The 23,569-nt window shown below is 40.2% G+C and overlaps 1 protein-coding gene across 1 annotated transcript; it reads right to left on the bottom strand.

The window, feature by feature from the left end:
• Positions 1-9,201: 9,201 nt before the first annotated feature.
• SCO1 (synthesis of cytochrome C oxidase 1) lies at positions 9,202-23,539 on the bottom strand (the record flags this gene model as incomplete). Its single annotated transcript, XM_084237922.1, has 7 exons — positions 9,202-9,336; positions 15,199-15,314; positions 18,426-18,518; positions 19,178-19,375; positions 21,871-21,961; positions 22,801-23,300; positions 23,383-23,539. 7 exons carry the CDS (start codon positions 23,537-23,539, stop codon positions 9,202-9,204), a joined length of 1,290 nt encoding a protein of 429 aa, XP_084094048.1.
• Positions 23,540-23,569: the final 30 nt, after the last annotated feature.

Below are 23,569 nucleotides of genomic sequence, written 5' to 3' on the forward strand. Positions count from 1 at the left end.
TATTGTACTTATGAATATACCCCTGTATCTGAGTATCTTACAGAGCCCCTGTAATTGAGCATCTAGGTTAGGTTGCTTTTAATTATCTACTAGTTCCGTTGTCCACTATTATGAATCTGTTGCAGAGAACAAATCTTTGTAAATGGTGGTTCTTTCCCCGGGTAATATGCAAAGGTGATATTGATTTGTAGATATTGATAAATTGCCAGAAAGGCTGCCACACTTTATATTCCACTAATTCTTTGTGAAGGTCCACTCTCTATACCCTCCTCCTCAGTGGGTAACATTGTTCTTTATAAGGTTTTATCAAATGGAAAAAATTCCATTTTTTTAACTTGCATTATTTGACCACTAGTAATGCTTTCTTTTTTGTATGATTATTAATTATTCGATATTCTTCTATTCTGATCTGCCTGTGTTATGTTCTTTTTTAAAAAGATTTATTTATTTATACATACAAGAGCAAGGGTACCAGCCAGAGGTGTGTGTGTGGGGTGAGGGATGAGAGGATTCTCCAGAGACAAAGTGGGGAGCAGAACAGGCAGATCTACTGAAATACACATCTGAGGGGAGCAGCGCACGAGACAGGACAGGTCTGCTGCGCCATGTGCGTAGCTCCCTGGCCAGGGATTGAACTCATGGGGTAGTGGCTGGTGATAGCTGATAGTGCTGAGACTTAACCCCTTGTGCCACCAGGGAGGCCCTGTATGTCCAGTTTCTAGAATAAAACAAATGTTCATGTCTCCATCACCCAGAATAATAATACCATTTATTTTCTATCTCAACCTTTCAAATTTCTGGGTTTTTTTTTCATATGCTATCCCTGGCTAGTAAAGACACCTATGTTGGAAGAGCATGTCAAATGAAAAAAAAAATATATATATATATATAATTGAAATCAAAATGTTTGGCGGCTGCTGGAACGTGCCTCTCTTTGTGGGTCCCTCCTCACCTCTGTCTATCTGCTCCTTTCGACCCGGGCTTCTCTTGCTTACTGGTTTGCCTTCGCAAACCACATGGTTCATGACAGCCAGCTCTGGTCCAGCTCTAGCCCCTCTTCACCGTGACCTTGCTGCTTCAGCTCGGATCCCTGGTCAGCCTACCTTCATTCATATTCTAGAGAGGAGATCTGATTGGTTCAGCACAGGGACTGGCCAGCTCTTGGCTGTCAGGGTAGAAGATGGGGTACCATAGGTCGTCATTGCCCTTCAGCAATGCACGTGAGGGGGCTGCTGCCTTTAGACACATGGGCAAGTCCTCCAGGACACTTCTGGTAAAGGTACCTCAAACAGGGCCACTGTTCACAGGCATTGCCTGGTAGTGCTTTTATTATTATTATTTTAATATTTACATTCTTAATCCATCTAAGATTATTGGTATGGAAGCTATAGAGTAAGAATCCAACTTTTAAAAAATTTCTTTAAGTTCAACAAGTTTCAACAATACTAGTTTTTAGCAGTCTTACCAATACATGGTAAATTTTATAAAATGTGAATCTGTTTCCATATTGGCATATTTACACATAGACACTGTGTAAGCCGCACTGTGCTTTTAAAAAATGACTAAGGCCTTGTGATATATTGTAATGTAGGTAAGGCAAGTTCTTTCTTCTGGCTCTTCTCTCAACTCTTCCTTTATTGGTCCTGAATCTTTCCTATAACTACTTTTCACATTTATTTTTCCAGATTAATTTCAGAATCTTTTTGTTGAGCTCCCCAAAAGTGCCATTGCATTTTTAAAAATAAGATTTATTCATGTATATATATTTTAAAGTGTTCAATGAGTTTTGATAAACATATCCAACTGTGTAACCACAACTACAATAAGACATTGATCATTTCCCTCATCCCCCAAAATCCCCCTGTGCCCTAGCAGCCATTTGCCATCTCGATATTATCTAAACTGTGTTGAACATTTGAGGAAAAAATTAGCATATTGACATCATTGAGTCTACTCATCGAGCAACAAACTGCTTGTTATCCATTAATATCGTGAAATTTTTGTCAAAAATTTTATAATTTTCCTCTGGATCCTGAATCGTTATTACATTTATCCTAATATTCATTGTATGGTTATTGTGAATTTAATAATCTTTCCATCATATTTCCTTTCTGGTTGTTATGACATATAGTACATTTATTGATTTTTATGTTTCTAATTGGACACTGATTTGATACATGAAACACTCAAAAGAGGGTATAATTTTAGGTGTACCGATTGGCAAACTGGTTAAGGCAGAATGATTTAAAAACTAACCTATCTTTGGGCCTCCCCGGTGGCGCAGCGGTTGAGCGCTGGGTTGCAAAGCTGCCCGCAGCCTCTACAGCACCGGTTCAATCCCCGGCCGCCGGGCGAGGGTCCCACATGGCACGCGGACCTCTCCTGCCACCCGCTGCTCCCCTCAGCAGTGTACTTCGTCAGTCTGCCTGTTCTGTTTCCCACTCTGGCTCTGGTGAATTCTCTCACCCTCCCGCACTTCTGCCTGTACCCAGTGTGTGTATAAATAAATAAATTTAAAAAAAAAACCAAAAAACTAACCTATCTTTGTTTATTTCCATGTAATGATTGGCCCCTCAGAGGCGCTCTCCAGTGACTGAGTCTATATATCCCTGAGACTTAGCTTCACATAGATATTTTGAAAAATGCTGAATTAATGAGTGAATCACTCAATGCTCAAGTTCTGGGTTCCTGCCTTTCAGGCTGGGCTTTCTGTGTTGATGGGCATAGGTGCCTTCTGTACTTGCTGGGTCAGGGACACAGGAGTCAGGGGACCTGGACCAGCAGGCAATCCATCCAAAGACTTTCCTGCTTTAGACACTGGATACTTGCCTGTCCTTGCTGAGAATGGAAGCTGGGCCTTGCGGGCTGTCTACTGTAACTAAGCCTCACCAGAGCCTGAGCTCACCAGGAGCCGGGCAGATGTAACCCCAGTTCCACTAATTACATCATCCCTCTCATCAGCCTGATGATCTTAGGGCCAACTGGCGATCACATGGTCCTCAATTTGGCTTCAATTCAATTATTTCAAAACGCCCAAATGGACATACTGCATTTAGTCCTGATAAGGCCTCACAGGCTAACAGTATATTTCGTTCCTTCTTGCTGGAACTATATGAACTCAGAGGAGAAACTTGGTATCCTACGCTGAACACAATTCTGACAGGCAATGATATATGTCTTTGATTAAAAATTTTTAAGTGGAGCGTTCAAATAGCTATCAGGAAATGGAATATGTTTACTTGAGAGATTCTTTTAAATTATGTTCAATGGAAGCAAAATTAATTAAATAGCTTCCTGGTCAGGGGAAGATTAATTACCTTAGTTTTCCCTTCCCTATTGGAGAAAAATCGGTAGACTCTGTGGCACAAGGAGGGAAAAAGATCAGGTTGCTTAGAGCAGTGGTTCTCACATGAGCTCTCAAATGGACATAAGCAACACTTGGGGGGCCTCCCTGGTGGCACAAGGGGTTAGGTCGCAGCACTATGAAGCTATCTGCAGCCACTGCAGCATGGTCTGAGTTGGATCCCCTGCTGGCCAGGGAGCTGACCCACATGGCACAGCAGACCTCTCCTGTCTTGCCCGCTGCTCCCCTCAGCAGTGTATTTCAGTCAGTCTGCCTATTCTACTCCCCACTCTGTCTCTGGTGAATCCACTTACCGCCCCCTCCGCTCAGCCCCGCACCTCTGCCTGCACCCCAGTTCTTGTATAAAATATATATTTTTTTAAATATATAAAAATAAGTATATATATATTTTAAAAACGCAGCACTCGGGGATCCTGTTAACATGCAGGTTCTGATTCAGGAGACCTGCAGTGGCTCCTGAGACTCTGCATCTCTGCCAGCCCCCAGCAACAAATCTGCTGGTCCAGGGAGCATGCTGGGGAGGAGTTCTAGCATTATCTTTGTAACAGACTTGCAGATAAGTCCCCACTGGGCCTTCCTCTCCTATCCAAGGAGAAGGACATGCTGGATGGTCTCTGCCATCTCTGATACTGTGATGGCAAAACCACCTCCAGATTGTCAGAGCACAGTGCACAGCAGATGCAGAGCCCAGGCCTCTTAGTAAGAACTCTTGCTTCTGGGAGGCTCTCACACGTCTACAAACTTCAGGGGGACACTTACCTTGGATGGAAGATGGATAAAGTATCAGCAACTGCAGACCCACCCAAGAATACTTGAGATGGCTTGAGTCTCAGGGCAGAGCCCCTGGCTTATTCCATAAAAAGGGACTCAATCGGGCACCAGTCAGCAGAGCAGCCCTGCAGCTTGACTGGCAAGGGGCAGCTGCTGCTCCCTGAAGCTGAGTGACGTGCTTGCTCCTTTACTTTGTTCGGCCCTCAGTGTCCTGGGTCCCAGAAAGCCTCCCAAAGCCCCTGAGCAAATCTCTCCATTGCAAAGCTGTGTCAGATTTAGGTCCCCGTCTTCCAGCTTGGGGGTTACTGGGGCTGCTTATTTCCTGCAACTCTGAGTGGGATGAGAAGCATGGTGTACCTGGCCCAGTCCAGTCCTGCTGGAGTCACATCAGGCCCCAGCCTTATTTTGTGACTCCCCTGTTTGTGCTGAGGCTTGGGGACTTTCACCTTCCGTGCAGTCTCCAGTTCTTCTCTTTCCTGGACAATCCGATGTCAGTTACTAGCTTGTCCCAGCTAGAGCGAGTTGCTTGATGCCTTCACCACATCCGTCTTTCCAAGCCGTTCGTAGGACACTGCTTGCCTTCCTCCATTTTTTTTAGTTATAGATTATATTTAATAAAATGCATAAATATATTTTATGTGTCATCACCCACATCAAGCTGTACAGTGTTTCCATGAACCCAAATTTCTCCTTGCTCCTGCCCCTTTTCAATGAACCATCCCAACTCCTGCCACCAGTAAGCCTCACAGCCTCGTTTTCTGTCCTCACAGCATCCCCTTTTGTCCCGTTACTCCTGTTTACATAGGGAAAAAAAAAAAAAAAAAACAACCAAAAAAAAAAAAAACTAAGGCAAGTGTGTTGGCCTTTTTAATCTGGCCCAACCCAAATACTGCCACCTTTAAGCGAGAGGTGGTAGGGAGCCTTCAGGGATTTTTACTCTAGACCTGTCTTCCTTGAACTTGGGCAGTCACAAGGTCCCATGGGTGACATGGGAAGAGCACCTTCCTACACTGAGCAGTGTTGTGACTTCTTAGAAGCAAAAGGCCCAATCACAAACTAACCTTCTATTTGATATTAAGCAAAAACAAAAAAGCCCTTTTTGGATGTGATAATGGGACTGTGTTTGTTTTTATCTGTCTCTTATTGATACACATTCAGGATGGGGTGGGAGCAGGTAGAGGAATAGATGAAACATCAGCAGCCATGTGATGTACGTAAAACTGAGCAATATCTGTACTAGTCCTACTAGTGACACTTTTAACATAGTATTGAGTTTATTAACATAACTTGAGTTTGGGAATACAGTCTACATGGATCCTTAATATTCTGGAAAGACATCCACTCCACCCAACACTGAACAGTAGCTGCCTGTAAGAAGGGTGGGGGAGGTGGTGGGCAGACTTGAGCTTCATTTGTCATGTCTAAATTTTTTTTTTAAAGATTTATTTATGCATACAAGAACTGGAGTACAGGTCAGAGGTGTGGGGGGTGAGAGGATTCACCAGACAGAGTGGGGAACAGAATGGGCTGAGGGGAGCAGGGGGCGAGTCAGGAGAGGTCTGCTGCACCATGTGGGTTAGCTCCCTGGCCAGGGATTGAATTTCTGCTGTAGAGGCTGCGGATAGCTTCGGAGTGCTGAGACTCAACCCCTTATACCACCAGGGAGGCCCTGTGATGTCTAATTTTTTTGAAAGGAATACATCTATGGACTTCTGGTAAAATACAAGACCTTTAAGTGTTGAAGTTGCAAAAGAAATTGTCCAAATATTGTTTCCTGGTAGTGTAACAATCGTAATATTAAAATTTCTTCAATATTTTGGTGTATGATCTGAGGCTATGGTACAATTATGGGGGAATCAATGAACTTCTTTAAAATGCATTTTCTAAAATGATGAGAAAATAGTTACCTCTTAAGAACTAAAAGTGTTAAGGAACACACGGCTAATGAGGTCATTAGTTGCAACTCATTAATAAGAATAACCACTTCATTACAGAGTAATGTAACTCATAACCATGAGTAAAAATGTAACTTAAATGGATGAAAAATGCTTGCATAGATGTTTCTTCTTGAAGCTCTCACACACACAAACCAGATTTAAGTTGTGCAACATGCAGAAAAAGAATTTATTTGGAGAACTATGGGTGATTTGAAAAATTTTTTTTTAACCTTTCATTTATAAACATTGAGACACTTAAAAATAGTTCATATAATTTCACATCATTTAGCGAGCTCACATGAGCTTCCCAACTCCATGGACATTTTACTGGTTTTAGTGAATCTTGGCTCTTACACTGACAGTATTAGCTGTCTGATGGACAGCCAGATGCTTGAAGAACTTCTGAGCCTACTGCATGTACTGGATTCTTACAATTTTCAAATAAACAAAAAAAGCATTCTTGAAATATTAATTCCTTTAAAGAGTACAGCAAAAATCCCTTAACCCACCCAGGGAGACATCTGCAAGTGAAGGTTGCTGTTCTGAGACCAGCAGAGCCATGCTCTCCCTTCCTCACCTTTTATTTATTTATTTATTTATTTATTTTTAAACATTTATTTATTTATTTATACAAGCACTGGGTACAGTCAGAAGTGCGGGAGGGTGAGAGAATTCACCAGAGCCAGAGCGGGGAGCAGAGCAGGCAGAAGGACCGAAGTACACTGCTGAGGGGAGCAGCGGGCAGCAGGAGAGGTCTGCACGCCATGTGGGACCCGCCTCCAGTGGCGGGGGAGCAGCCGGGGATTGAACCCGTGCTGCAGAGGCTGCGGGCAGCTTTGCAACCCAGCGCTCAACCGCTGCGCCACCCGGGAGGCCCCCTTCCTCACCTTTTAGTTGGATTCACATGGTCATCATGATACCCCACAGCAAATGAAAAAGGGAACTGATAAGAAAGTGGGATCCAAACTTAAATCTAGGCTCAGAAGGACAACACTTTAATCTCTGGGATTTTCTCCTCAAGCATTTAAGAAATTTATTCATCATCTTTGAGACCCCTTCCCAGCTTCTGTTCGCATCCTGCTTATACTAAGCCTTTACATTTACACTGGAATGAAGAGTAAATGAAAGTTTCTTCAAAAGCTGCTGTTCCCTGTCTGGATCAACATACAAGCTCTAACTTGCTGCAACAGCTGAGGACAAAGCCTCCATTTTAGCTAGAACAAGCTTAATTCAAAGTGATCCAGTTTTCTAGATTAACACAGACCACCTTTTTAAAGTGTCTGGACTTTTTTTTGTAACAAGAGTCTAGTCTTTTATTAAGTCCCTCACCTGCTTGACAAGGTTCCTAGGAAGTCATTACAAACCAGCTGCACCTGTGTTTGCTCACAGGAACTAAATCATCATCATTTATTAAGGAACTCACTGAGAAAGGAGAATGACCATTGTATTAGTGTGCAAGGACTGTTGTAACTAAGTACCATGGACATTTATTTTCTTACAGCTCTGGACATTCAGTTCAATATCAAACTGTTGGCAGAGTTGGCTTCTTCTGGAGGCCTCTCTCTGGGTCTTCAGTTTATCTAATTTCCTCTTCTTAAACAAATGCTAGTCATTTTAGACCATGGCCTACACCAACAGCCTCATTTTAACTTAATTACCGCTTTAAAGGCTTTGTCTCCAAATACAGTCACATCCTGAGGTGCTGGTAGTTAGAACTTCAACATGTGGACTGGGGGAGGGAAGTGCAATCAGTCTCTAACAACTACAGAGGTCATGATTTTTCTTTTCCACATACTTTGACTTATCTATAGAAGATTTAACCTGAGTATTAAAACTAATTTAAAAACCAAAAGATAGGCCTGCATTATGTGTACTGTAAAACACAGCTGCAAAGAGAATCTGCTATCTGACTAGGCATTATCTTGTTGCATTAGCATTTACTGATGTGTTGAGAACTTTGCCTTAGGCAGCAGCTTCAAGAAAGAGAAAAAGATGACAGTAAAGATGGCACCCAAGTAAGTTAAATTCAGAAACAAAAGTCAAGATTCATTTCCCACATCACTTTCCCAAATGGCTGTGTGCACAGGACTTTGTGAACTAATACATCACAGTTGGGTTGTTTTCACTCACCCAGATCACACCTTGCTTCTCCATCCAAGCTTCTCAGGGCATGGTGCCCAGCACCCGAGGCACTTGGGAAGTCTGTTCTGAATGCAGCTCTCCAAGCCCTAACCTAGACTCAGAAAAATCCACCCAGGCCTGAGAACCTACATTTTAACAAGCTCTTACCTACCCACCTCTGTGGGCTGTGGTTACTGCCCTGAGAGCCTCTATCTAGGCACTCCTCACGGTGAGAAAGGTCATGCTTGTGAAAGCTGCAGAACTGAATACACTTTTATTTCACACAATGCAATCCAGCATAGGCAGGAAATTACTCCATCACAGTCATGATCAGTACCCTCTTCTTTCCATTTGGTACATCACTGAATACCTGGCACATTATTTAGTTAAAAATCACACAAAAGATCCCTAGAGAAAATGATCTAATTGTTCCCCCAAAACAATAGATTTCTTCTTTATTGGGTAAATCAGTGCCTGCTGACAGGGGAACACAACTCAAACCTGAGTAAGTCATTACCATGGTAGACAGCACTTCTGCTTTCAAGTATAAAAATTGATATTTGAATGGCAAAGTGCCTAATTTGACTGCAATCAGCCACCAAAAAGTCAAAATGCAAAGCAAGAATACATGGAAATTACTCTTCATAGAAATTCAGCCCACGCCAGTGTGAGCAAGCGTCCAAGACACCAGAGAGGCAGCAGTGCTGACCAGAGGGGCCGTTCATGTGGGGATGTGCATGGCCTGGCCTCTCCCCCAGTGTCCTTCCTTCAGGCCGTCTCTGTGGGCTCCACATCAATTTGGTCCTCCAGTCTCATGGCGGCTATTTGGTTGTAATCTTTATAGTTCCAAGACTATCTTAGCTGACCCAAGGTCAATGTGCCCCGTTCTAAATATAGATGTTCCAGTGGTATGAAAGTAGTCTGCACATACATATATGTTGGCTCCTATGGGAGACAAAGCTTCCTTCCTCTTTAGCAAGAGAACACTGCAGCATCAACACTGCTTGGCTAGCTCTTTTTCCTGTGTTCCCTCATGTGTGCAGCAATCGAACCAGCTATTTCTGCATTTCTCTTGTTTTGGCCAAAATAATCCAGAAACTCACCATCTGGTCCAATCAAGTACATTATTATTGTATGATCCACCTGCAGGGAAAAAGGGGGGGAGGGGAGATGACAAAAAAGATTACTAAAATTAGCTGCTAATTTTACAGAACAAATGCTACAAGATGAAAGAACTTCACATGAATGGTTTAATAACCTCTGCAGCATCTATTATTTTTGGAATGACCTGAATCTATTATAGTAAACTCAGTCATAAATGATCTAAAATCGCGTGGGTTCCTGAAATTTGCACCAACTACTGCTTGAAACACTAGCTAGAACTTTTAATTCTTTTGGTTCAATCGCTAACATACACATCAACATAGCAATGAGAAAGAATCTGCTTGTGAGTGCTGCACCTTCCCCTGCAGTGACCTTTAGGGCTAACCGTCCCTAGGTCCCCGCAGGGGGAGAACAGCAGGGGGAGAACAGCATAACACCCTGAAGCAGAGGAAGTACAGTGGAAGTTCCCTGAAAAGACAGAAGCTTATCAAAAGATAACGACCACCAGGAACCACTACAAGAATGCTAAAAATCTTATAAGAACTACAAACTTTAACCCCTTATTTGTCTTTCTAAACTTCCTTCTTTCTTCTATAAAAGTCATTGCTTGTTATGTAGATCACCTCCCTGATGGTGATAGGCTGAGCCCAAGAGCAAGTTGATTTCATTGATATTCATTGTTCCTGTGCTTTTGGAAAACATATATACTGGCCACAAACTCAAAGAAAATTACACTCAGATTTTCACTCTTGAAGTGTGTCTGTTTGTCATTTCTTTCACTGACGCCCTGACCACCCTGCACGCTTCTCTCAACCCTGAGGTGGCCTCATCGTCTACTGCTGTGCTGGTCCTGGTCCGCAGCATGTGAGAAAGGGCTGCTGCACCCCACATGAACATTGCAGACTAGCAATGTTTCTTAAAAGAGCTTCCAATTATGAGTAAAATATTCTTTCTGACCCCTTAACCATATTGTAAAGTGTTATCACAGGGAATTTAAAGTTTTGGTGAGAAATTATTTAATAAACTTTTGGGTGTATTTCTCTGTTTTAGGAAGAACCGTTTTTCATTCATTATTACCTAAATGTTGCTCACTATGTTTTAGGAAAAGAAACCAGAAAATGAATTACAAATCTTTAACTTATAAATTCTAACATAATATTTAGTCCTGACATTAGTGACTCAAATGGAAGCGTGAAAGTAAGTATTTTTATCCCATAAGAAATTTTTATATTCTGCACTGAACAATTCCCATCTGAAGCAAGTCATCCGGAAGCTCTTTAGGAGCCATAAATGCTACATCTCCAATGAGTCATCTTAAATCCATTATCCATTTACCTGACAAAGTTCTTAAAATGTTCCTAGTTCTAACTTTAGATCAGTCAACAATTTTTAGTTATATGCTTCCACAAACCCCAATTCTAAATGAACAAAAGGCTTGGCACTTGAGTCCTAGAAATTTATAGCAGATCTGATTACTCTTTGGCAAGACAAAAAGAAAGACAGGAATGTGATCACACATACCAAACTGGAGACACCCCACAAATATACTCAAACACACATTACATGTTTGTGAGGTTATTTTTCAAATGCAGTTATAAAGAGCAAATGGAAAGATCCATTTGCCTTCTCACACGGGGAAAGAATGTGCAGAGAGCTAGAACAGCTGGTGATTTCATGTGTCTCAGAACAATTTAGTGTAGGAGTAGGACAGGAAATCCATGTTTCTCCATACATTTGAGATTTAAGTCAGAATTAGGTCTCCAGTCTGCTCTTCAAGTCTTTTTTTTTTTTTAAAATAGAGGCATGTTTTATTTATTTATTTGTTTGTCTTGTTTATACATGCACTGGGTACAGTCAGAAGCGCGGGAGGGTGAGAGAATTCACCAGAGCCAGAGCGGGGAGCAGAGCAGGCAGAAGGACCGAAGTACACTGCTGAGGGGAGCAGCGGGCGGCAGGAGAGGTCTGCGTGCCATGTGGGACCCTCCTCCTGTGGTCGGGGAGCAGCCGGGGATTGAACCAGCGCCGCAGAGGCCACAGGCGGCTTTGCAACCCAGCGCTCAACCGCTGCTCAACCGCTGCGCCACGGGGGAGGCCCTGCTCTTCAAGTCTTACTCAAGTAGCTTATACTCCACTTCCTCCCTGTTTTTTCTTCTTTTCTATTATATCCCTTAAAAAAAGAATTTTGGTATGTTGGATTTATTTTATAGCATATTCTTAATATAAATTACTTTCTAGTATATAATGAAAATATTGTTCTATCTTTATCTGTCAAACCTGTCAGTGGTCAAGTCTCATATGCAAACTGCCAACTATTTCTAATATACAGTACTTTAAAGTTCCAGTAGTTGCTAATATAGAAGAGGCCAAACATTTATTGACTTTCCTTCATGTGTCATCTTAACCCAGGAGACAGATATCGAGTATTCTACAAATAATAAAACAGGCCTGAGATGGTAAATCATATAATTACTAATAGTCAGACCAAAGCTGGGAAGATAGATCTGTTAATTTCCTATCTTTTCATATCACCATGTTGCCACAATCCTGACTGGAACTCTACTGGAGGGGAGCAAATAAGTTTGTTCCTAATGTATAAGTTTTGTATGTACATATACACTACTTTTTGAAAAAGCAACATATAAACATAAAACAAACAAAATACAGAATAAACTTATGCACTGAAAGTGTTCCCTTCCTCCTTCCAGATTCTGAGAATCCCTCAGTTCGCCTCCTCAGAGGGAGCCACTAGTTTCTTCTGTATTCTTCCAGAGAAAATCTCTGCATTTATTTGTGTGTGGGGGGTATGTATGTATACACATGCATCTACTTCTTCTTTAACAATATATTGGACACTGTTCTCTTATCAGTATATATATAGCAGCCTGCTAAAAATTGATTGCTTGGACTTCAGTCTTTTTTCTTTACAAACAATATTGTAGGATGAATTTCAAGAATTAGAATCTGTAACCTAAAAAGTATTCCACTTCACATGTCGATAGGTACTGACAAACTGCCCTCAGTAGAGGGTGTATCAGTTTAATTCCTATCAACAATGCACGAAAGTACCTTATGTTACAACTCACTCCAACAGTGCATTTCCCGTTTTCCCAAATTATTATCTATTTTGACAATACATTTCAAATTTTTACCTTTGTGATCTAAAAGGTGAAAAATGGCATATTATATAATTTACATCTCTCACTATAAATAAACTGGGAATTTTTTTAGGTTTGAAAGCCATTTACTTGTATTCTTTTTCAAAAGTATTTTCTAATTAATATTTATGTAACAATGTAATAGTGTATATATATATGCATATGTATATTTTTAAGTATATACATAAAAATACAATGATGTGCACATTTAGCTTTCAAAGGAAACAACTCACATGTCTGGCACACCCACTTCACACATACTGTATCAGTCTGAAAATTGCTCCAGTATTTAAAGTCAAAAAACTTATCTTTAATTGTTGTTGCCTGAGATTAAGAAACCTCACTCCATTACATCTCAACCTTTGAGGCACTTCCTCATTCTTTGCAGGTCCTTAAATTTTAATAGAAGTTTCCCATACCATCTTGTGAATGAAAATCTGTGACCTCAAGGGACAGAAGTCATACTAATGAAAAAACCTAAAAAGCTGGAGAGTGTCTCCCCCTATTGGTTAATTTAGCTCATGTATACCAAAGAACTCACACCAAAAGGTCAAATTCTTATGGCAGCAAGATCAGTATTTCTCAAAATAGAGTATAGGATGTATTCCAAGGGTCTAAAAGGTCTTCATAGGACTAAAATATTTGCATTTTAATTTTTGAGATTTAAAAAAAGAAGTGTCCATATTCTGAATTTTCCATATGACTCTTTTATAACTGAGGACAAATCTCAGTGACCAAACCTGTTTGACTGATGTTTATGATCTTGCTGGTACATAACTATACACTACTAGGTATAGGCAGACAAGAGGAAAATAATTCATTCTTGCTAAGTCAAGACCAACCAGTCAAGATAGACTACACATCAAAGGTTTCAAAGTACTTTAAAGATTGATTTATTTTTATTTATTTATGCATACAAGAACTGGAGTGGAGGCCAGAGGTTTGGGGGGGTGAGAGGATTCACCAGAGATAGAGTGGGGAGCAGAACAGGCAGATCTACTGAAATATACTGCTGAGGGAGTGTTGCACCATATGTAGGTAAACTACTTGGTGGGGATCTAACTCAGGCTGTAGCAGCAAGAGATTTAACACCTCAAAGTACTTTAAATTAAAACAAACAAACAAACAAAAAAACACGAGTGGCAGCTGACAGTATAGTTGGGCATCTAGTGGCAGATGACCCAAACCACACTCCCGTGGTGAGAGCACTGCTTTAACTTACACAAAGTATCTCTTATCGTATCAGCTGAATTTTTAATTGAGTTTTATAGGTTGTTTGACTTTATTCGTAAAATCTTTCTTTCGAGTTGTGAGCTATAAACACAAGACGAAGAAATGATACATGGTTTACCATGGTATATAAGTCAGACTAATTAACTCACCAGCTCCTGCTAAATCATACTTAAGCTCAAAACCAATTAACTCTCTTCTAAGAAAGAATACCAAGACCTCCTCTCTCAGGCAGGCACTCCTCTGTTCTCTCATTTTCTCATGTTGCTGATGCAACAAGAGGAGGAAACCAGAATAAGGTCTACTTTCCTTAAATTTAAGGCTTACAGCAAAATGCTTGTTTTCTTTTTTAAATCTTTTTCTCTCATAAATTCAAGTTTCTCCTAAGTTTATGAGGCATCGGAGTTGGAAATAAGATTACTATGTGGGTTTAAGGCAAAGGGGCTCAGAAATCTATTTTTAATTTATATCACAGACCATATGGGCACACAACGTGCTCCAAGTTCAAAGGTGATGGAGACCACAGTGGGCCATAAACAAAGCACTGCAGTGAGATGTCCCTTTTGCACATGGCTCTTGGGAACTGACCATGGTAGCTGGAAATACTTAGATTCTGGCTATCTTTTTGTAAAAGTGGCTTTGTAGCTGCAAAGACTCATGACTAATCACTCTGTCCAAACTAAAGTACAGTATGGTCAACCAACATCATAGAAAAAACAAAATGTGACAACAAAGGGGAAAAAGTAAAATAGTACTGAACTAATGTCAACTCAATGTGATTGGAAAAATGTCCACATTGAGAAGAAAACTGCGTGGGTAGGGGTGATGCTATGCCCATCATTGGTGCTTCATGTGAAACCGCTGATAAGAAAAGAAACACAGAAACTAGGGCATTAGCCTAGGACTGTTTGGGCAGTGTTGATGGATATAGAAACAGCTCTTTAATGTAAAAGCTGAAGAAAAACTTAACAGAATTCTTAAAAAAAAAAAAAAAATCAAAACACCTAATTGTGCAAAGCATATAGTACTGATAAAGTAAACCTTAGAAAAGTCTACTTTCTTCTAACTTTCATCCTTTCTCTTGCCTTTACAATTCCTATTCAATCCTAAAATGTAGTCCCCTGTGACATACCACTATTTCTCAAAAGAAGCTTATTTTACACCTCTTCATTAGGCACACAAAGAGAAACGATACAATATTTTAAAAATAAAATGGGCTTTGGCCCAAAATGATAGCTCCTTTTATTTTCAACATGTTATCCAATGTCATATTTTATTTAATCTTAGATACCACTGATTTTATGTGTCACTAGAAGAGAAAAACAGGAAATTAACTTATGAAAAGAGTGAATATATGTTAAATAAGCACCCGTTACAAACACCTATTTCTGCTGTCCTTTGAAATATTTCCAATTTGCAACAAAGTCAGAATTTCTGGCATCTCTAAAGCCAGTAATCAAAGTTACATGAAAGTCTGGGAGCTGCCCCGAAGGTTGAGACCTGAGCATTTACTTACTATATAGTCCTCATCTTCATCCTTGGGGCCAGGGCTATAATATACTCTGTATGCTCTGGCCACTTGATCAATCTCTTCTTTTGTGCCAGTCAAGCCAACAAGTTTGGGAGAAAATTCTAAACAAATGAATTTGAGAATGACAGTGAAAAATGAGAAGCAAAACAATCAACCCTAATTCAAAAAACAGTACCATCTGTAAAGCAGTCCTGTGAGTCCCTAAACATTTTTTCATGATGAAGGAAAAGAGATTCACATAGAACAAATGAAAATCCCTCTTTGTAACCAAAACAGACTACAAACAACAAACCTGGGCCATACAACAAACCTTGAGAAATTTAAAAGACTAGAAATCAAATAATGTCTGCTCTCAGACTACAATGGAGTCAAACTAAAAATCAGTAACAAAAAGATCTGGAAAATCCTGAAATATGTGAAGAAACACACTTCCACACATTACAAGTCAGAGAAGAAATCTCAAGAGAAATTTTAAAACATTTTGAACATAAATAAATGACTTATTAAAATTTATGATGCAGAAAATGCAGAGCTTAGAGGAAAATTTATAGCTTTGAATGCTATATATATTAGGAAAGAAGATCTAAAATCAATATCTAAGTTCCTATCATAAGAAACTAAAAAAGGAGCAAATTAAATTCAAAGTTAGCAGAAGAACTAAATCAGAGCAGAAACCAATGAAACTGAAAACAGGAAATAGAGAAAAATCAATGAAATAAACATTTTGGTTCTTTTTACTATATAATACAAATTCTTCTATGACAACCCAGTGATGATTTATATTCTAATTATTTAAGCCACAATTTAAAATGTGATTTGTTTTCACATACTTAAGAGATATTGCTGATGTTTAAAAATATTGCCATACATTAAATATTACACTCTTTCATTGTATTATAAGAAAAAAGAAGTTTGTTTCACAATTAGTTCACACTTGGTCATTAGTTCATTAGTCATTAGTCATTACTTTTGGTCATTAGTTTTGGAAGTCATTAGTTCATTACTTTCCAGTAAATAATCTCATTGCTTGTATTTACTATTAAGGTTTGGAATTTATGTAAGCAAGCTGGTGGAAGTCACTCAAAACATCTAGATTCATCAGACTACTAAGACAAGAATACAACTTTTAACATCATTATCTTCTTCTGAAGGTAAAGAAAGTCTATATTCATTCCTTCAACTAATAATTCATTTGAAATTGACAAATATTTCAGGTATGGAAAAGGCAAGATGGCTTGTCTTTCTTTTCCACTAAGTAAACAAGAAGGTAAATAAAACCTGTATTTGTTGCACATCCAAACCTTTTCTTTGTCAAAATTTCAACAAATTCCTAAATATCAACATAATTGTTTTTAAATCTCCTTAAAAGATGAAAACAATTACATCAATCACTTTGTGTTGTTGAAGAAAATTCCAGAGGATGATGGTATTTCAGTTAGGTATAGCAACTCAGATGTCCACTCATTTGGGGGTATTTATGGTCTAGTGAATATGTGATTATAAATAACTGCCAGTGCAAAACACACTTAAAAGGAGGTGACTTATCTCCCAATGAGTTATAACTACCTTTTATTGCCTTAGGAAGGAATTAATCTATTGTCCAAATTTCTGACAAACTGCAATGTAGATACAAATTCTACTTATATATAATAAAAACTCTAATAAAACTTCAAGGAGAATGCATAAGTCTTTGTAATCTTGGGTTAGGCAAAGATACCTTACATATGAAAATGAAAGCATTATCTCTAAAAGAATTAATAAACTTCATCAAAATTGTTCTTCAAAAGACATGGAATGACAAGCCACAGACTAGGAGAAAGTATCTGCAAACTGTACACTTGATAAAAGACTTGTTACCAGGAATATAAACAAATAAAAATAAAACAAACAGCCCCATAAAAAATGGGCAAAGGATTAAAGAGATATTTCACCAAAGACAGAAATGGCAGATAAGAAAATAAAAAGATGCTTAACCTTAAGTTGTTAGGGAAATGCATATCAAAACCACAAAGAGAAATCACTAAATTTAATTTAAGTAGTTAAAATGTAAGGGCTAACCATATTAAGTATGATGAGGATATGAAGAATCCAAAATACTCTAGTCCAAATGTAAAAATCTACAACCACTTTGGAAAACAGTCTGTCAGTTTCTTAAAAAGTTAAACAGACTTTTCCATATGATCCAATCACTCCACTCCTACCTACTTATTCAGGAGAAATGAAAGTATGTGTCCATATAAAGACTTGTATGAATGCTCTTAGCAGCTTTATTTGTAATAGCCACAACCTCAGTGTTTTGGAAATAATTCGAATGCCCATCAATGGAATGCTATTCAGCAATAAAAATGAATGAACTACTGAATCATGTCACAATATGAACCTCAAACTACTCATGCTGAAAGAAGACATTCAAAAAAATATACATTGTTAAGGAATTTCAGTTTTGGAGGCTATGCATTACATTTTGTTATAAAATGAAAATATAAAACTATCAGTTAGTCTTTCTGACCAGTAGCTTAAATCAATCTCACCATAATTAAACTTCAAATTCCTGATTTTTAAACACCAGTGTTTCAGACACTAACATAGAGTCAACAAAGCTCACCTGACCAGATTTTTATTTTCATCACATTTTTAGGGCAAAGAAACTTGAACCCCAAAAAATTAAGCAACTTGCACACTTATAAGAAAGTAAGTATTCACCCTTAATTCTATCAAAGTTTACAGTATCTTAGGATAGCTTTTAGCCTGCATATTGAGACATTTGAACTGAAATTATTTAATACTTATAAATGTGTCTCTATAATAAATGTTCTGGATTTATGAAATACATGCTGAGTTCAAAATGTGCTTACATTAACTTTTATCTTAATCCCTCACTGTACATACTCCCATGATATGTGTTTACCTTAATTTTACAGAGAGAATGAGGCAGAGTTGGAATTGGAAGCGATGTATCCTTACTCTCAATTCAAGGCTCTATTAACTTTGTTGATATCAATTATTCCTCTGTGACAAAAAGAAAAAGTGCACTGCACCAGGAATTGAGAAACCTGTTTCTTATTTATTTACTAGCCACAGTCACAACTCTGAGCCCTACTTTTTGCTTGACTTTTTTGTTTTCTTGTTTCATAGGGTATTATAAGGTTCAAATAAGATGACCTTCCAAAGACTCTAAGAGCTAAACAGATACAGGCATTAATCAAACACACCTTTCACATAACTTGCGATGGCTTCTTTTGTGTCTCTCTCTGGGTCAATAGTGATGAAAAGTGGGGTTAAATTTGGCAGCGTTGGAATACTATCTGAAAGAAAGTTTAAGTTAGTCAGTATTCACACTTTAAGGGACAAGACAAAGAAAACTAGCCATTACAACTATAGAAAAGGTGTTCAGGAAACATACAGGGACATCTAACATTGATGTGAGATGATGGGGAAGGGGAAGTGACAGCTTCTGGGAGGAGCAGATCCATGTATCTGTGGAGGAATCAAGTCACCTAACCTATCAAATACCTGCTCCAGATCATACGTATCATTGCCTGGATCATATCACGTGGAGGTTTTGCCTCGTAGTCCAATCTAATATATACAGAAATTGTTATTGCCCTCTTCTTGTCCACTCTAATCCATGGGCAAGGTAAACTATTCACTCTCATTGCTACTAACAAATGCCACACATTGACTAGATTATGTGTATCATAAACTAGAAAAGACATTTCCTAGTCTAACTATCAAAGTCACTAGGAAAAGGTTACAGCAGTGTGAGGGATGGAAGGGTCAAAATGTTAAGGGAGACCAGACCATACTAATGTCTTTTAAGCAATCTAATATTTATTATCAAAATAAGCTTCCTTTGGTGAATATGGTCAGAGAATCAAAGGAACAAAACAGTCTAACAGTAATACAAGAATGTGAAAGTATAGTGACATTAAGTAAACAAACTTTTTCTAATTAGCTTTCTTACCTATTTCATCCACCACTTGAATCATTTTTTCCAGTTCTTCTGGACAGACATCAGGACAATGAGTGAAACCAAAGTAAATCAATACCCATTGACCCAGGTAGTCTTTATCCGTTTTGGGCTCTCCAACATGAGTTGTGAGGGAAAATGGGCCCCCAAGTAAAGGCTTTCCAATGCTTCGCTGCCGTTGCTTCTCTAGCTCTTAGAGATACAAACACGCACCCAAAAAAAAAAAAAAAGAAAAAAGAAAAAAAAAGTCAATCTAACCGCAAATACTCAGATGCCTGATATATGCCAATATATCACGAATAACTGATCTATCAATACTATGTGAATGACTGAAGGGGTGGGGTACAAAATGTAGAACAGTCTCAGCCTTTAAGAAGTGTAAAAATCCATGGAAGAAAAACAGCACAAAACAACAAAACAAAATTGAATTAAATGCTATGCTGTGTAGGTAAGGACTGTAAGAAAAAAGTGGTAAAAATATTTCCTCCTGTTTCACAATTTGATGTTAAGCCATCAGGTATGGCCGTGATGGGACTGGGAGAGGGCACAGCAGAGCAGATGCTTTGAGCCAAGTGGGTGGGGGAGAGAAGGGAGGTTTTGGGAGTCAGTCAGCTGAAAAGGCAGCTGTATGGGGAGGAAAAGCAATGACAGTAACTTAGTAACACATGGGGGCTTGATCAAATAAGTAGAGACATTCTAGATAAGAGTTATACATAGAAAAGGAGCTAAAACAATGGAAAGAGAAAACTAAATGAATCCTGCGATACTGGAAACTGGAGATAGCAGTATAAACTTATGGTTTCAATATATATAGATACAGAAATAATATAAATACATACATCTATTTCCTAACTCTGTCCATTGAAAGGACCCAGGAACACTGAGCTCCTAGCCTAACTTCTAAATATTGTCCTGGGCTTCCATGATGGGCTAGGGGTGAAGTCTCAGCACTACCACTGCAAAGGCCCACCATGATGGCCTGAGTTTGATGCCCTGCCAGGGAGCTAACCCACATATGGCGCAGCAGACCTCTCCTGTCTCACCTGCTGCTCCCCTCAGCAGTGTATTTCAGTAGGTCTGCCTATTCTGCTCCCCACTCTGTCTCTGGTGAATCCTCTCACCCCCTGTACCTCTGGCCTGTTCTATGAGTAAATAAACAAATCTTTAAAAATAAATAAATATCATCCCCCACTACAAGGAAATAGGGCTTTTTAGAGAAATGGTAATATCAGGGTTGGGGCAGAAATAGCAGATGAGCTTGGAACATTTTGTGCGATAATCAACTCAAAGAATACTAGAGACATATTCAGTGGAAACAAGCCTTTTCAATGGGCTCCCCCTGACCAGCCTGGAATACTTTGAGTATACAAATAAAGATACTGTATAACAACTCATCAACTATACAGGAAATCACAAGTCCATCTCAATATAAAATTGAGTTTGATAGGGAGCAGAGTGTTTTTGTGCATAAGTTGTACAGAATATTTACATGTGTAAATATACATCACAAAATACATATTACATTTTCAGCGCAGAAGCCTGAGAGACATGATCTTAATCAAATGATCAAACTAAACATAATCAGTAATCGAACCAACTGAAATCATGTGGCATCTATATGTGCTATGAGAACACAGTACCACATGGGGACTATTCCTGCCAAAAATGGACAACCTGAATCTTAATATGAGGCAAACTTAAACTAAGGGACATTCTACAAAATACTTGCCTGTAATCTTCAGAATTGTCTAGGTCATAAAGTTACATAAAGACTGAGATGCTATTACAAACTGAACACAGACAACTCGGCAGGAGGTGTGGTTCTGAACTGGATCTTTCTGCTATAAAGGGCATCAAATTGCAGACCCCTTGCCTGGGGTCTGAAGAATGAATGGTAGTAGCATATCATTGTTAATTTTCTGATCTTGATTAATTGTGGTTATAGTGGAGAAAGTTCTTTGTAAGAAATATACAATAAAGTATTTGGAGATAATGAAGCATATTATCAAATGCTTTAGAAACATTTTTAATATTGTTTCATAATTTTTATAAAACAAATGCTATTACAAGTGAACTTCTAAACTAAGTCAAAAGAGGCTTGCATATTCCAGAGCTATTTCTACCACTGCTTTCCTAGCTTCTCAGTTTTCTTTGCGAAACTCAAAGAACATAACTGCTTATCAGAATATATATGAATACTACTTGTTATATAATAAAAATGTCTATATATCAATATGGATCTTCTTATAGTGCTAAAGTTCTAAAGCCTATGAACTCTCATGCCTAGATTTAAAGATAGACAAAATTTATCTTTTGTATAATGGCATCAAGAGAGAATCAGGTCATATATTTCTTATTAACATTGTTAGACAGTAGGATCTGGGATGGGATCCCGGAATAGATAAAAAACATGGACACAGAAACAGGTGCAATTAAAAGAAAGTTGGTAGTTTAGTTAATAGTATTGTACCTATTTTAATTTCTGATTTTTGATAAATGAACCATGATTGTATAAAATGTGAATGTTAGGGAGAACTAAGTGAAAGTTAATGGGAATTCTCTATGTTATCTGTTATCTTTATAGCTCTTTGGTAAATCTAAAACTGTTTCAAAATTTAAAACTGAAAGGTTCTAGTCTTCAGCCAGAAAGAATTTTATTCAAAGCTGACCAGATGACATCTACTTACTCTCTGTCTTTTCTTTCTTGAAGTACTTCATCCCAGCCAACAAAGCTCCACCAACAGCAAATGTGAATGCTAAAGACTTCCAGGAAACAGGCTACTGGGGCAGAGATTTCAAAAAGAAAAATACTGGTAAGGCCCAAACATTTAAACATGCTAAATTATTAGTAGCCTTTAATACACATAACCATGGGCAGGCCACGCTCTAAACGTGCAGAATGTTTAATGTTATGAGGTAACCTCAATGTAATTTGAATGGATGCAGCTAAATCTCTGTTCCTAACACAGACAACACAAAGGCATTTTCAAGACAAAGTCCCTTAGGTCATTTTCCTTTCATGTGAAAAACGACCCAAAGGCCAAGTGCCATGACTGTTTCTACCCTGACTCCAACTGGTGATAAAAACACGTTCATTTCCTGCTTGTGCTGATACAGCATATAAGTAAGACCGATTCAATTCAAGCGCTAAAGCCAACGCTGACTTGGACAAGTAACAAAGGCGGCAGAAGAGACATCTAAAAGGGTCGTTTCGTGAAAACTGCATCAAGTTATTTCTGTGTAGTCTTTTTCAAATTCCAAGCAGATAAGTCGATAAGAAGTCGACCACCGGGGGTGTCAAGTGACCGAAATCTAAGAATGCTGACTCCTCAGCCTTAAGATAAACTTAAGGTTGAGGCCTCCAAGAAAACATAGTTTTCAGGCAAGAGCAAAAGCGAGCTAAAATCCAAGCCCGAGAAGCAAACCTCGCGGAGAGAGGGCGGCTTCCAGGCACTGTCTTGGAGGCCGGGCCTTCCGGCAAGACGAGGGGCCCAGGGCTGAGGCTGTGACCGAGGACAACCTCAGGCTAAGTCGCGTGGCTTCTGAAGTTATGCCCGACTGGCGTGGGCAGGGCTCGGGGCTGTCTGACCGCCGCAGCGAGCACACCAAGGACTCACCCCCGGCTTCGAGGGGCGTGTCGGGTCTCTGCGGGCCTTCGGGTCCGAGCCGGACGGCCCCGGCGGTGGCGGCCACGCCGCGCTGAACGGCCGCCTCCCCCGGCAGCAGCAGCCAGCGGGCGCCGAGGGCCGCCACCCCTCCGCTGGCCGCGCGCAGAGCTGGCCCCGCCAGACCCTCGCAGCTCCTCCCGCGGGGACCCCAGGCAGGAGACGCCAAAGCAGAACGCCCGGAGGCCGCATGACCGGTGGGAGCCCCAGCACCCGGCCCGCCATGAGCTGCGGACCGCGCCTCCTTGGGCCCGCCCCCGGACTTCCGGCGCCGTGGCCGCACCCCCGGAAGTAGGGGAGCCGCTCTGCTCGCTCTGCTCGCTCCGCTCGATGGTGCGCGGCCCCCGGGCTGGTCGTCCCGGAGCGGGTAGCTCTGGAGCCGGCGCGCGGTAGGTGGGTCCTCGCGGTAGGAGGCGGGTTCCGCCCGCTCTGGCGGGGATGGGCGGCAGGCTCTGGAGAAGGGAACCGCCTCGGGGCTCGGTGTGCGTCGCTGGGTCTGGGCCGGGGTCCTGATGGCTGAGGCCCCCCCCATACCGCCCCCCGATCGCAGCTTGGGGGACTGCCGCTCCCCCTCGAGGGCCCTGGAGGGGAAACGCGGCCCCCAGACCGGCGCCCAGTGTGGGCCCAGTGTGGAGGGCGGCCGCGGGGAGCTGCGCGGTTGGCGGCCTCTTTCGTCTCCACACGGACACATTGCACTTGACTCTTGACTTGGGGTCAGTTG

This window comes from Talpa europaea (genome assembly GCF_964194135.1).
Source record: "Talpa europaea genome assembly, chromosome: 7".
Taxonomy (NCBI): domain Eukaryota; kingdom Metazoa; phylum Chordata; class Mammalia; order Eulipotyphla; family Talpidae; genus Talpa; species Talpa europaea.